At 39.9% G+C, this 16,047-nt stretch overlaps 1 protein-coding gene across 3 annotated transcripts in view; it reads right to left on the bottom strand.

The window, feature by feature from the left end:
- NCOA6 (nuclear receptor coactivator 6) overlaps window positions 1–16,047 on the bottom strand; it is a 108,030-nt gene that overhangs the window by 25,278 nt on the left and 66,705 nt on the right. For all 3 annotated transcript variants that reach the window (XM_006876875.1, XM_006876874.1, XM_006876876.1), the window contains one exon: window positions 11,764–11,906. In XM_006876875.1, the coding sequence (XP_006876937.1) occupies window positions 11,764–11,906 (143 nt within the window). The remainder of the gene's footprint in view (window positions 1–11,763; window positions 11,907–16,047) is intronic.

The following is a 16,047-nucleotide window of genomic DNA, read 5'->3' as shown; positions in this document are numbered from 1 at the left end:
CCTTTAATCATGAGATAGTGTCCTTCCTTGTCTCTCATGCTGGTTTTCATCTTAAAATTTACTTTGTCAGAGATTAATATGACGACCCCTGCTTGTCTAGTGTTACAGTTGGCTTGGTAAATTTTCTTCTATCCTTTAACTTTTAGTCTGCTTTTGTCCTTGTATGTGAAGTGTGTCTCTTGCAGGCAGCATATTGATGGATCTTGTTTTCTTATCCATTCTGCCACTCTCTGTCTCTTCATTGGTGCATTCAATCCATTGACATTCAGTGTAATTATCGATAAGTACAAATTGATTGCTGTCATGTTACTTTTTTGGCGATGTTGATCGTTCTTTGGTTCTGCTTTCTTTCTTGTGTTGGCTTTATGTCTTCTGAGTTGTTTTTGGTCGGTTTTCTCCTAGTTCCTCTGTTCGCTTGATCTCCTTGGGAATTCGTTTTTATGATATGTTGTGGAGTGTCAGCTTTCTTTGGAGTTACCTTGTAGTCTACTAACTTCTCTCTGCATTTAGGATACTCCATTGTGACCTGTAATTTACCTGGCATCCTCACCACCTGGGCTTCCATTGCTGCGTTTGTCCCTTCTTTGACATTGATATGTTTTTGGCCTTCAGTTGAGCTCCCTGTTCTTTTGATTTTGTTGTTGTAGTCTCGTTCTGTTCTGGACTCCGCTATCTGTTGGGTGTGTTCCAGATGGTGTTGCCATACTTGTCAATCTCTGTTTGTTGTCTGTTCTTGCTGGTTCTCTGTCCTCAGAACTCTGTTTAGGATGTTTTGAAGTGCTGGGTTGGTTTTGATAAAATCTCTCAAATTCTGTTTATCCTGGAATGTTTTAATCGAACCATCATATTTGATTGATAGTTTTGCTGGATAGACAATTCTTGGTTGACAATTTTTTTCTTGCAGAGCTTTGCATATGTCTCCCCATTGCCTTCTCGCCTGCATGGTTTGTTCTGAATAGTCAGAGCTTAATCTTATTTGTTTGCCTTTATAGGTTATATTTCTCTTCTCCCTAGCTGCTTTTAATATTCTTTCCTTGTCTTTGATTTTTGAGAGCTTGATTATTATATGTCTTGGAGATTTTCTTCTGGGGTCTACCCTTCCTGGAGTACACTGGGCTTCTTGAATGCTTATCCTTTCGTCTTTCAAGATGTTAGGGAAATTTTCTTCCAGAAGCTCTTCCACGATCTCTTCTGTGGATTTCTTTGTTTCTTTTTGCTCTGGAATGCCAATAATTCTTACATTATTCCTCTTCATGTTATCCAGCATGAATCTTAGACTCTCTTCAGATTCTTTTATCCTTTTAGCTGCTTGTTCTTCTACCTTGACAGTATTGAGAAATCTGTCGTCCGGCTCGCTAGTTCTGGCTTCCATCTCTTCTAGTCTGCTCCTTTCTCCTTTAATGCTATTGTCTATTTCTTATAGCTTATTGTTGATCACCTGGGCATCTTTTTGCAGGTTTTGAATTGTTTCCAATGCTGCGTCTATCCTATTTGATTGTTCCTGGAGAATTTTTTTTACTTCTTCCTTATTTTCCTCGACCCCTTTTCGGATTATTTGAATTTGTTTCCATATCATTCTTCTGAATTCCCTCTCAGGCATATCCAAAACTCGCTCCTCCTCCTCCTCTATGAAGGCTTTGTCTGTCTCCAGTTCAATTGCGTCAGGTCCTTTCTTCTGTTTTTGGACATGCTTTGATAAAGTTGATCGTTTCTTATTGGTCATGGTTATTGTTTTATTATTATTATTGTTATTAATGTGGTCAGGAGATGGTCTTCCCTTTTCATCTTTTCTTGCTGTCCTGCCGTACCGGAAGTCCCCTGTAGATGTTTTAAGATGGTCACACTGAGCCAGGGAAGGTGTGGGGTGCCAGTGAATAGAAAACCAAACTGTTCCTACTGTTTATATTCCATCTTTTTCTTGATTCATTATTTGCTTAGTTTCTGTTACTCTTTGACTGGTTTCTGGAATTCAGACAAAGTTGGTCCTACCAGTTATATTCTGCTTGATTTTTTCTTCTATTTTTTTTGTTTTTGTTGTTGCTTCTGTAGGGGAACATGACTGTGTAGCTGTTCATGCTACTATCTTGCTCCAGAATTTGGGTGCCTTCTTTTGAACTTAAGCACTTGTTGCCAAATTTACAGTACAAGGTTCTATCAAATTTTCTAGTATGTGGGCTTTACTTTTGGAGTTTTAGAAATTGACCTTAAGTGAATTTATTTGCTCATCTGATTGTGCTTTTTACTGCACTACTTCTCACCAAGATTTCTCTCTAACCCATAGCTGTTAGAGTTGATTCTGACTCATAGAGACTCTATAGGAGAAAGAACTGTCCTGTAAGGTTTCCAAGGCTGTCCTGGTATGGTGCTGTAGAGTAAGCACTGGACTTCTAACAGCAAAGTAAGCGGTTCAAACACACTGACTTCACCTCCTAAATCCTATATAGGGCTTGCTATGAGTTGAGACTTGATGGCACTTAACAACAATTTTACGGAATCCTGGTGTGGTGTTGTAGGATAAGCACTGGACTGCTAACCACAAAGTTGGTAGTTCAAACCCGCCAGTTGCTCCTCAGAAACCTGATACAAGGTTTTTATGGGTCGGAATCGACTCGACAGCACTTAACAATCTTTATGGAAGCAGACTGCCACATCTTTCTCCTGTGAAGTATCTAGTGGGTTTAAGCTGCCAACCTTTTGGCTAGCAGTCAAGTGCTATAACCACTGCATTACCAGGGCTCCTGATTTCTCTATATATAATTGTAAAATATATTTTTAAATTTCCTTCAAAATTTGTATGACTGACTTTTAAATGGTGCTGTAGGAGTGCAATTTCCAGCAGTTACTATTTAGGGTTTCTCCTACATTTGTATTTCCACAGCGATAACACTTCTGTGTTAAGTGTATCTGTATATTCTGTTATTTGTTTTTGTTTTGGATTGTTGCTTCTCAAGTCACTGGCTGTGGGTAGCATGAGACTATCATCTACTTTGCTTTCAGATGCACCTTGGGGCACCCAGGACACCCACAGCTGCTAGTAATTACAGGTTATTCTGAATTTACTTTGGATTAGTCTATTTTTCTCTATTTCAAACTGATACTTTGAACTTCACATATTTACTACCAATCCTTTTTGGTATATAATATAAAATAAAAACTATTATAGATAAGAGAGTATATATAGAATGTTAAGACAAATGAGAAAAAGAATTTTTGTGTTAATAGAGAACCACAAGATAGAACTACTCATTTGCATATTGGTAAACAATTTGATCAAGTGTACTTTAAAAGGAAGTTCACTGATTTGTAGAAACCAGTTTTTGGATATATAATGAAAAGTTATGGGAGAAATCCAACCAATGAAAAACAAAAGCATTGGTTCAGAGAATGACCAACCAATCAACCATGTGGGCATCCCTGGACTTGCCCAGAATTAATCAATTCCACTTACTCCAATTTGGCAGTCTGTAATAATCTCAGTTTTCCAGATTTTCATGAAAAAACAAAACCAGAACATTTCTGGTTCTGTTTGTGCATGTTGTTAAGTGCCAACAAGTTGGTTCCAACTCAAAGCCATTCTGTATAGAGTTTCCAAGTGCCTAGCCGGTGAGTTTGAACAGCTAACCACGCAGTTCAAACCAACCTTGCGGTCCAGGTGCATTATCCTACAGTGCCACACTAGGACTCTGTTTCTGTTTGTGCCTATATGACCAAAATTGTATGAGTACAAAAAACAAGTTCTTTTTTCCCCAATGCTACAGGAAGATACTTCAGGTTTATGTTTCAAATTCCCAGCACCATCATCTGTTTCCAAGATTGGGATGCATGTATTTTACTGCTGACTATCCAGGTCTCCACCCAGGTTCACAGGAGTCTATTGAATGTAGTTGGACTTAGCTTGCCACTTCATTGCTGTTTTTTCCCCTTCTCTTCCCCTTATCGGTGACCAACATGGTCATCAGCCAGACCTCATGCCTGCTCACATATTCCCTTTGAGTCTCAATCTTGGAAGCGGGTTTACTCTAAGGGGTCCCCTACCACTTGCCTTGATGGCTCCCGGGAGAAAAGTTTATTTGTTCTTGTAGTAGTCAATCAGACTGCCGTTATTGTTTCGGATTTCTTCTGCCAGTCTTTCTTTCACAAAGTATATCTTCTGTTCTTCTAGCCGCTCCAGGCTGATCTACTCGTCCTTTCCAGTGGAAATTTCCTACCTCACCTCAGTCGGTTCTGGATTCCATCTATCATCTTGTGCAATGTAAAGGCGCCACAGGAAGCCTCTTTCATCGGGCAACTTCTAGGCCCCTTTAAGGTATTCCAATCAGTTACAGGCTGAAGACAGACTTACAAGCTTTCTGTAGTGATGTTTCTGGCTATTCCTTTCTTCCCCCCTCAAGTGTCTATTTTACAATGGATAGGCAAGGGAAACCAAGATTCAAAAGACAGCCAAGCATCTTAACATTATTGGGATGAATGTATTTTAGAAAGCAGTTTGGTATTTGTGAAACCTAGGTATGGGTTGGAGTCCTGGTATGACATTGTGGGATAAAAGCACTGGACCGTAAGTTCAGTTTGAACCACAAGCTCCTTGGAAATCCTATACAGTATTACTATATATCAGAACCAACTCAAAAGCACTTAACAACAGCAATAGGTATGGGCTGGAGTCCTGGTGTAGTACTGCACTGGATACAGCACTGCACTGCAAGACAATCCTATACAGGGTCATTGTGAGTTGGAACTGACTTAACAACAACAAGGTTGGGTTAAAATACAATTACAGAAAGTTACTTTATAGCTGTAGTTCATATGTTTTGATCCAATGCACAGGTCAAAAACTGTGCATGTTTACTCTTTAGTTTGGCTCCAAGTGCCCTGACACTTAAATCAAAAGAATTGTAGCACTCATTTCTGCTTTAAAAGCTAACTTACCCAGGAGATTGTTGGAGCATGAGAGGTTTACTCAGTATACCTTGCAAGATCACAGAGCCTGTTAGCTTTTTAAAATTTAAATTTAAAGCTTTAATTGTATATTGTGTTTAGAAACACTGACATTTCAAAATTTTATTTTATAACAAAATATTGCTATATGATTCAATTGCAATTCTGACATAAAGCATATTTATAAAGGACAGTTGCAAATTTAAAAAATAGGTTAATTTTTAAAGTTAAAAACAACACAAAAAAATCTTTTAAAACAGGTTTAAATAAAAAAAAGCATCCTGCTTAGTTAACACTGACAAAGACAGCCCAAATGAAACTATCTTTATAAAGAAACAACAAACATAATGTATAAACCAACTAAGTTCTTAACTTGCTGAAATCTAGCAATGGCATCTTCTGGATCTACAGTAAATATGACATGGAGCAAAGCAGGTTAATGATGACTAAAACTATTTAACTGGCATTTTGTAAACAAATCTCACTGGCACCCTGCTTGGCTAAGGTTTCTCATGTTCCCAAACCAAACCACTGCCATCAAGCCAATTCCAACGTACAGTGAGCCTGTAGAATTGTTCCGTACAGTGTCCAAGAGCCTGTGAGTCTTTATGGCTTTTACTCAGCCGGTTGTTAAACCTGACAGCATGTACTGGGCAAGCATTCAAACACGACTATACCACCTTAGGACAAAGTCTAGTGTAAGTGTGTGGTGGTGGCGGCGATGGTGGTAGTTGTGTGCCACCAAATTGGTTCTCATTCATAGGGTTTCTGAGGCTGTAAATCTTTACAGGACCAGAAGGTCTCCTCATTCTGTGGAGCAATTGGTAGATTCAAACTACTGACCTTGAGGTTAGCAGTCCAGCTTGCTATCTACTACACTACCAGTGTATGTATAAGGGTAAGTCAAAGGTACTGCTGCAAAATCATAGGGATCTTTCTTAAACAAAAATATCAAAATATGAGCTGTTTCTCAACATATTCTCTACCTTGTTGTTGTTGTTAAGTGCCTTCGAGTCGGTTCCGACCCATAGCGACCCCGTACAGGGTTTCTGAGGGTGTAAATCTTTACGGGAGTAGAAAGCCTCATCTTTCTCCCGCGGAGCAGTTGGTAGTTTCAAACCGCTGACCTTGAGGTTCGCAGCCCGATTTGTAACCACTACGCTATACAATTCTGAAGGTGGTATTTCCATTTCTTTAACCCTTCTCTGAAGAATTCTACGCTGATTTATACTATGTCAAAACGGCAGTGTAAATTACTTGAGGGACTAAAGGCATGTGCCTTTGAAATATTCATTTAGTTTGGGGAACAAAAAGAAGTCTGAAGGTACAAGATCAGGACAATTGGGTGCAATTCTTGAAGGCCAGCCCTTGAAGAATGTGATGGAAAACATTCTTCAGTATAATTTTCCTGGCTTTTTTCTCACCAATGTAGTTTTCAATGTTCTTAAAACTACTTCATAATTGTTGTTGTTGTTGTCGTGTGCCATGGAGTCGGTTCCGACTCAGAGACCCTACACAGGGTTTCCAAGGCTGTAAATCTTTATGGGAGCAGACCGCCTCATCTTTCTCCCAAGGAATCGCTGGTAGTTTCGAACTGCTGACCTTGTGGCTCGCAGCCTGATTCGTAACACCACTACGCTACCAGAGCTCCTTCATAATAAGCCCCTACAATTGTCCTGTTGGGTCACCTCTCTTTGGAATGGGCATAAATATTGATCTCTTCCAATCAGTGGGCCAGATAGTTGTTTTCCAAATTTCTTGGCAGAGATGAGTGAGTGCCTCCTGTGCCGCCTCACTTTCTTGAAAGATTTCAATTTTTATTCCATCAATTCCTGGTGCCTTGTTCTTTGCCACTTCCTTCAATGCACCTTGGACTTCCTCCCTGAGTATCATTGGCTCTTGGTATCTCTTGAAATGGTTGAACATTAACCATTTCCTTTTGGTACAATGACTCTGTGTATTCCTTCCATCTTTTCTTGATGCATTCTGCATCATTCAATAATTTGCCCAGAGAATCTTTCAATAACGAAAGTCGAGGCTTGAATTTTTTCTTCAGTTCCCCCAGCTTGAGAAATGCTGACCAAGTTCTTCCCTTTTGGTTTTCTAACTATAAATCTTTGCATATTTTATTATAGTATTTGGCTTTATCTTCTCGAGCTGATCTTTGAAATTGTCTGTTCAGCTCTTGGACCTCTTCAATTTTTTCCATTTGCTTTAGCTTTGTCCAGAGGAAACGGTCGCTGGAGAAGGATGTCATGCTAGGTAAGGAGGAGGGTCAGCGAAAAGGAGGAAGACCCCTAACGAGATGGATTGGCCAGGTGGCATCATTGATGGACTCAAGTGTGGCAGCGGTAGTGAGGTTGGCCCAGGATCGGACATTGTTTCGTTCTGCTGTGCATGGGGTTGCTATGAGTCGGTTCCGACTCGATGGCACCTGACAACAACAACAACTGTCCTGTGTCCTTTGAGAAAATTTATCACGATTACCCTACATCTTTGGAGTTCCAAAAACAGTCCCCAAAACTTCTCTGGTTTGAATTTAACTAGTCCAGCAGATCCCTTCAGAAGCCACTGTTTGGACTGGACTTTTTTTTTTTAAAGGTACCCCAATAATAAGAACAAACCAATCTGTGTTGGAAGAAGTATAGTCAGAGTGCTACTTGGAAGGCAGGATGGCCAGACTTTGTTTCTCATACTTCGGACATGTTGTCAGGAGGGACCAGTCCCTGGAGAAGGATATCATGTTTGGTAAAGTGGAGGGTCACAGAAAAGGGGGAAGACTCCCAACGAGATGAACTGGCACAGTGGCAGAAGCAATGGGCTCAGGCTTAGCAACGATTGTGAGGTTGGCACAGGACCAGGCAGTGTTTCATTCTGTTGTGCATAGTGTCACTATGAATCAGTGCTGAGTAGATGGCATCTAACAACAACAACAATAAGCAATGGACTGGAAGGGTGGTTTGAACCCCAAGGTTGACAGTTCAACTCACCAGCTGCTCTTTGGAAATCCTACACACGGTCGCTATGAGTCGGAACCTACCTTACTTGAGGGTACTTGACAACAACAACGAGGCTAAGACAAGTATGTAACTGAGGGAACTTGTCTGCAGCCATCCACTGATTGCAAAGATTAATATTAACTTGTTCTGTTTGGAATAAATCTAGGCATATGTGAACTGGAATCCTAGTAGCAATATTTTTTGACTTTACCTTTGTACAGTACTATTCTCCACTCTCCTAAAACAGGTTCCAGTTTTCTACCTTCTCTTGGCTGGCAATCCTCTGTGGGGTGGCTGTAATTTGGGCATCTCTTCTTTAGTATCCCAGCTGTTCCCTAGATTAATTCTCTCAGGGGCACTGCCAATGTTACTTTTAGTATCTTGAGGCTCTGAGCTTAGATCAAGATTCTAAAAATTTGGTGACATTTAAAATAAGAGCAACTCCTTTCCCCTGCTTTAAAGATTCCTGCTTCAGTAGTCGAGAAGACCTTGATCCTTTGGGAAAGGCAAAGGGCTTCGAGAACACACAGAACTGAGGGGATGCAGATTTCTCCAGAGAACTCCAGGACCTTTTAATCTTTCTTTTTATGCCATAAGGTACACTCTTTTTATGCCATAAGGTACACTCTTTTTATGCCATAAGGTACACTCTTTTTAAACAAGTTTCTGCTGCCTAGGAGATAACTCTCAGAGAGAAGAAAGAAAGCTGTTGGCTCCATTTCTGCATTTCAAGTGGGGATACCTATGAAAACACTGCCTATTCTAGACAAAATATGCTCTAACTGTTCCCCTTACTCTCCAGGAAGCTGATGATATTTTCTGCATCCCTGCTTTACCTGTATGACCTGTAGACTGGTGACCTATTCCTAGGAGGCTCTAGTGAGGTATCATGACGTTCCTTCCTGGAAATATGACCCACCAACTACAACTGAGTCCTCAGGTAAGCATCTGGTATCAGTTCACCAGAAGCTGTCCTGAACTTTAGGCTAGCATTCCACTGACACCTGACTGTTCCTTCTAGCTCTTGTCTAATCTGAGCTGCTGAAGCACAGTGCATTTCCTGAGGAGGAAGTAGTACATTCTCTCTCTCAGATCTGAGCCTTTGCACATGCTGTACCTTTGACTTAGAAAATTCCATTCAACCCCCATGGCCTGCTTATAATGACTCCTCATTCTTCAGGTTAAACATTACTTTCTTGGAAAGTTTTCTCTGGCAAAGGAGCAAGGCATTTCATGTAATTTTGCTACCACAGCATTTAACACACTGTATTAGAGTTTGTCTGTCGTTTTTGGTGGTCTCATCAATGTGGTGGAGTCCTGTTGTGGCGCTGTGGGCTAATGCGTCAGAGTGTGAAGTCGTTTGAACTGCAAGGTCAGCGGTTCAAGCTCACCAGTTTCTCCTTGGAAACCCTATACAGGGTAGCTATGGGTCAACAATAACAACAATCAATGTGGTAGAGTCCTGGTATGGCGCTGTGGGTTAATGTGACAGACTGTAAAGTCATATGAACTGCAAGATGGTTAAAGCTCACCAGCTGCTCCCCAGAAACCCGACACAGGGTCACTACGGGTAGGGGCTGACTCGATGGCACTTAACAACAATAATGGATGTGGTGAAGAAAGTATCTGTCTTTTCACTATTATATCCTCAGGCTCTGATAGGTAGTAAATAGTACTTAATACATTTTTATCTTTCACAGACAGTCACAGTTAACACTGTAGTTTTATGAAGGAGCACAAAACAGTGCTATGATTCCTTACAGCAGTGAAAACTACGCTAGAAGAGTACGAAAGGAAGCTAATGAGGAAAAGAGGAATGAAGAGCACTAACCACAATAGCTGCAACATGTGCACAAGTCTTGTGATGACAGGGAAGAGGATGGCATGCGTAAGTTTCTAAAGGAGCCTGAGAGACGCAGACAAGGGCTAGACTACATAGGACCCTGTGGGTCAGGATGAAGCTTTTACACTTTCATTCTAATCATAATTATAAACCACTGAAGGGTTTTAAACTAGTGGGTAGCAATAAGGAAGAAAAACTTGATGAATCTGGGATACCTGAAATAAAATCAGCAGTTATTTGTGATGTCTTAGAGGTGAGGGAGAAAATTGGTGTCCAGGAGGACTCCTGAACTTCAAGCTTGCTTAATGGACAGATGATGATGGTGCCAGAAGAACAGCTAGAGTTGTTCAGTGCAGCTGAGCTGGCTTTGACTTATAGTGACCTTGTGTACAACAGAATGAAACACTGCCTAGTCCTATGCGACCATCACAATTGTTGCTATTTCTAAGTCCACTGTTGCAGCCATGTGTCAATCCATCTTCTTGAAGGTCTTCCTTTTCCTCTGAGCCTCTACTTTACCATGCACAATGTCCTTCTCCAGGAACTGATATCCACAGAATGTAAAACAAAATCTCACCAGCCTTGCTTCTAAGGAGTATTCTGGCTGTATTTCTTCCAACACAGATTTGTCCATTCTTTCAGCAGTTCTTGATATATGTAATATTCTTCATCATCACTATAATTCAGAGGTGTCAAATCTTTGGTCTTTGTTATTCATTGTCCATCTTTCACATGCATATGAGGGGATTGAAAAACCATATTTGATCAGCCACACCTTAATCTTTAAAGTGACATTTATGCTTTTTAACACTTTAAAGATCTTTTGCAGCACATTTGCCCCATGCAATACACTGTTTGATTTACTGACTGTTGCTTCCATGGGCATTAATTGAGGATGAAAGCAAAATGAATTCCTTGACAACTTCAGTATCTTTTCCCTTTATCATGACGCTGCTTATTGGTTTAATTGTGGATTTTATTTTCTTTATAGTGAGGTGTAAAGTCACATCGTAGTTTACAGTCTTCCACCTTCATCAGTAAGTGCTGTAAGATCGCTTCACTTTCAGTTACATCCGTTATGTAATATGCATATTGTTAATGAGTCTTCCCCTCAATCTTATTATTGCATTTTCATCCAGCATCTCAGATTTGCTTAGCATACAAATTAAAGAAATATGGGGGAAATATACAACCCTGATGTACACTGTTACTGATTTTAAAGCAGGCAGAATCCCCTTACTCCGTTTGAACAATTGCCTCTTGGCTATGTGCAGACTTCATTTAAGTACAATTAAGTGTGCTGGAACTCCCATTCTTCACAATGCTATCCATAACTTGTTAGGCTCCATACATTCAAATGTCTTTGTATAGTCAATAAGAACATATAAATAGCTACAGAAGCAGATGGAAGTCAAAGGAGGAGTTAGTTCAAACTCACCCACAGGCACCTTGGAAGACAGTCCAGGTGATCTGCTTCCAAAAGGTCACAAAAATCCTATGAAACAGCTCTATTCTGTATACATGGGGTTGTTATTAGTCAGAATTGACCTGATGCCAACTAACAACAATAATAGTGGGAAGTTGAGGCAGTGCTATCTTTCATATGAAGAGGTGAGGGTTTTGCTGAGAGGAAGGGAAGAAAGTGGGGGTGTGTAGTTTTAAAGAAGTCAAGTGGGAGAGTTGACCACAGGAACATAAAAAATGGTTGGCCCATATAAAGGAAATATCTGAAGTGGGTGGTCATGAATTTGAAGTAGAATCAATCTGTCTTGTTATGCTCTCTATTCTAATAGTGCTTGCTGCTCTACACACACACAGAAACCATATATATAAACAAACTAACAAAAAAAGGAAGGACCAAACAATTAGTAGAAGTCAAAGTAACTTGACAAATTTAAGGACAGAAACAAATACATTGCTGATTAAAGGACCCCATTCCTCTTAATAACCCATAAACAACACCTTCACCTTTACCCCATTGCTAACCTTTAGTAGAGCTGGAGGCTGAAGCAGGTCGAGATGATCGTTTACGATGTCCATTTTCCACACTTTCCACGGCTGGCTCTTCAGTTCGGGAGTTTCTTCGGCTTGGGGTTTTAGACTTTTCAACTATCTCTTTGGCCTCATTGCTGACAAAGTGAAGCACAAGTTTCCAAGAAGGTAAGGGAATCAATTAATACAAAAAAGGACCTCTTTATATAGTGTCTCATTCAAAAAGCAAGAGAAAATATATGGAAAGAGAATATCTACAACTCCACCCCCAGACAATGAGTACAATTACCTTCTACATTCTGAGAATTTTAAAGTAAGTTTAGCCTTGTACGTTAGTAAAAATAAAATACTTAAGCACACTGCTGATGAAATAGAAAAAGACATAAAAAACTTGGAATAACCCCTCCCCCAAACTTCTTCACTCTTTTTCTCAAGCTAATAATATGTCCCTTTAAAAATGAAAAGGTTTTGTAATTTTTTTTAGCATTATGAAGAGGGTATTTAATGTAAGATGTTTGAAAATTGCTACTGACTCAAAATAATATATAAACCTAGGAAATTAATCACTCTCTTATATTGTTTCCTGACATTTTGCATTTACAACAATAGCACAAAATCTTCTATGTGACTATTTAACACATTAATGATGTACATCTGGCAGTAATGAATGTTGAGTTGTTAGGCGAGAGTAATGCTGGCTGTGATGGTTAAGGTTATTTGTCAACTTGGAAGCTCCATAATTCTCAGTGGTTTGCCAGTTATGTTGTTGTTAAGTGCCATTGAGTTGAGTCGATTCCGACCCATAGTGACCCTGCATAGGGTTTCTGAGGCTGTAAATCTTAATGGGAGCAGAAAGCCTCATCTTTCTCCCACAGAACTGCTGACCTTGAGATTAGGAGCCTGATTTGTAACTACTATGCTACCAGATATATGATGATATAATTTGGCAAATATGTAATGAGTCCATTTCCATTCTGTGATTTGATGTGATCATCTTACACTGTCGCATAATACCAATTTTCACATAACCACCTGGGCTTTGAAACTTAACCATGTGTAAGTGAAGAGTATTTACTATTAGTCTACTAGTACAGTCAGTTAATGGCATATTACAAACCATATTATGGGTGGATATACAAGAGGATATGTCACAATACAATGATTGCCCCCACCCCAGCCCTGTTTTTAGTATACAAAAATTTAAAAATTTTAATACCCAGCATTACTGAGGGTTCAGGGACTAAGACTTTTTCATATAATCCCAGTGCAATGTAAACAGGTGTAATCCAGTGGTTCTCAACAGTGGGGAAATTAAGTCTTCCACTGGGCATTTGGCAATGTCTGGAGACACTTTTTGTTGTCATGACGGGGATCAGGGGAAGGGGTGCTTCTGACATCCAGTAGGTTGTTGTTGTTTGGTGCCCTTGAGTCAGCTCCGACTCATAGTGACCCTACGTACAACAGAATGAAATACTGCTTGGTACTGCGCCACCCATTGTTCTGTTTAAGCCCATTGTTGTAGTCACTGGGTCAATCCATCTCTTTTGGGCCCTCTTTTTTGCTGGTCTTCCACTTTACCAAGCATGAAGTCCAGGAACTGGTCCTTCCTGATAACATGTCCAAAATACATGAGATGAAGTCTCACCATCCTCCAAGGAGCATTCTAAGTTTCAGCACCGATTTGGTTGTTCTTCTGGTACTTGTTGTTGTTAGGTGCCATCGAGTTGGTGCTGACTCATAGCGATCCTTATGCACAGCAGTACGAAACATACCCGATCCTGGGCCAACCTCACTATTGTTGCCACGCTTGAGCCCACTGATGCTGCCACTTGGCCAATCCATCTCATTGGGGGTCTTGCTCTTTTTCTCTGACCCTCCACCTTACCAAACACGATATCCTTCTTCAGCGACTGGTCCCTCCTGGCAATACGTCCGAAGTATGAGAGACTTAGTTTGGCCATCTTGGCCTCCAAGGAGCACTCTGGCTGTACTTCTTCCAACACAGATCTGTTGGTTCTATGGGCAGCCCATAGCACTTTCAATATTCTTCTTTAACACCATAACTCAAAAGCATCAATTCTTCTACAGTCTTCCTTGTTTACTGTCCAACTTTCACAAGCATATGACGTTATTGAAAATAACCATGGCTTGGGTCAGGCGCATCTTAGTCCTCAAGCTGACATCTTTACACTTCAAAGAGGTCTTGTGCAGCAGATTTTCCTAATGCAATATGTCGTTTGATTTCTTGACTGCTGTTTCCATGAATGTTGGTAGTTGATCCAAGAAGAATGAAGTCTTTGACAACTTCAATCTTTTCTCCGTTGATAAGAATGAAATAGTAGAATTCTACCAACTTCTTCAATCTGAAATTGATCAAACATGCAAGCCAGATGTATTGATCATTACTGGTGATTGGAATGCAAAGGTTGGGAACAAAGAGGAAGGATCAGTAGTTGGAAAATGTGGCCTTGGTGATAGAAATGATGCTGGAGATCACATGATAGAATTCTGCAAAATCAATGATTTGTTCATTTCAAATACCTTCTTTAGACAGCATAAGAGACAACTATACACATGGACCTATCCATATGGAATACATCAAACTGACTACATATGAGGAAAGAGATGGTGGAAAAGCTCCATATCATCAGTCAAAACAGGACCAGGGGCAGACTATGGAACAGATCATCAATTGCTCATATGCAAATTCAAACTGAAGCTAAAGAAAATGAAATCAAGTCCACGAGAGCCAAAATAGGACCTTGAATATATCCCACCTGAATTTAGAGATCATCTGAAGTACAGCTGTTCTGGTAGTCCATGGCATTTTCAAAATTTGTCACCAACACACCACAATTCAATTGCATCAATTCTTCTTGGTGGTGGTTGTGTGCTGTGGAGTCACTTCCGACTCATAGCAATCCTGTATAGTGTTTCTGAGGCTGTGAATCTTTACAGGAGCAAAAAGCCTCATCTTTCTCCCATGGAACCACTGGTAGTTTCGAACTGCTGACCGTGAGGTTAGCAGCCTGACTCATAACCACTATGCTACCAGAGTTCTGACTAGCTTTCAAATGAATATGAGGTGACTGAAAACACCATGACTTGAATTGGGAACATCTTAGCCCTCGGGTGACATCTTTGTTTTTAAACAGTTTACAATGAAATCCTTGACAGATGATGTTTACTGGTTCAGTTGTGAGGATTTTTGTTTTCTTTACACTGAGATGTAACCCATACTGTAGGCTGTATTCATTAATCTTTATGAGCCAGTGCTTTAAGTTCTCTTCATTTTCAGCAAACAAGGTTGTGTCATCTGTATATTGTGGGTCATTAATAAGCCTTCCTCCAATCATGATGCCATATTCTTCATCATATCATCCAGCTTCTTGAATGATCTGCTCAGCACACAAACTGCATTAAGTATGGTGAAAGGATACAATCCTGACACACACCTTGCCTGATTTTAAACCATGCAGTATCCACAGAACAACTGCCTTTTGGTCTTCATACAGGTTCCTTATGAGCACAATTAAGTGTTTGTGAATATCCGTTCTTTACAATGTTATCCATAGCTTTATACGATACACATAGTCGAATGTCTTAGCATAATCAATAAAACAAGTAAACACCTTTCTGGTATTCTCTGCTTTTATCCAAGAACCATTTGGTGTAAGCAATGATATCTTTTCTTTCATGTCCTCTTCTGAATTTGGCTAAAATTTCTTGCGGCTTCCTGTTAATATACTGCTGCAATTATTTTTTAATTATCTTCAGCAAACTTTTACTTGTGATATTAATGATACTGCTTAATAATTTCCACATTCTGTTGGGTCATCTTTCTTTGGAATGGGTACCAATATGGATTTCTTCCAGTTGGCTGGCCAAGTAGCTGTTTTCAAATTTTCTTAGCATAGATTACGCTTCCTGGGCTCTTATCAGTTTGAAGAAACATTTCAATTGGTATACTGTTAATTCCAGGACCTTTGTTTTTTCTAATGTTTTTAATACAGCCTAGATGTCTTCCTTCAGTATTACTGGTTCTTTATCATATGTTACCTTCTGAAGTGGTTGAACATTGACCAATTTTTTTTGGTACAGTGACTGTATATTCTTTTTTTTAAAAAAATGTTTTATTGTGAATTATATGATAGTTTACATGGGAGAACTTTAGTTTTACATTCATTCCATCTTATATCATCTCACTGCCATGGTTCCAATCCCTTCCATGCATCATCCACCAACCAAAGGGTATATCCCAGAAACCCGCCCCCTACA

The sequence above is a fragment of the Chrysochloris asiatica genome, unplaced genomic scaffold, assembly GCF_000296735.1.
Source record: "Chrysochloris asiatica unplaced genomic scaffold, ChrAsi1.0 scaffold00423, whole genome shotgun sequence".
Classification (NCBI taxonomy): Eukaryota; Metazoa; Chordata; class Mammalia; order Afrosoricida; family Chrysochloridae; genus Chrysochloris; species Chrysochloris asiatica.
Note: the sequence above shows the minus strand (reverse complement) of the source record. Positions and strands in the feature narration are given on the sequence as shown.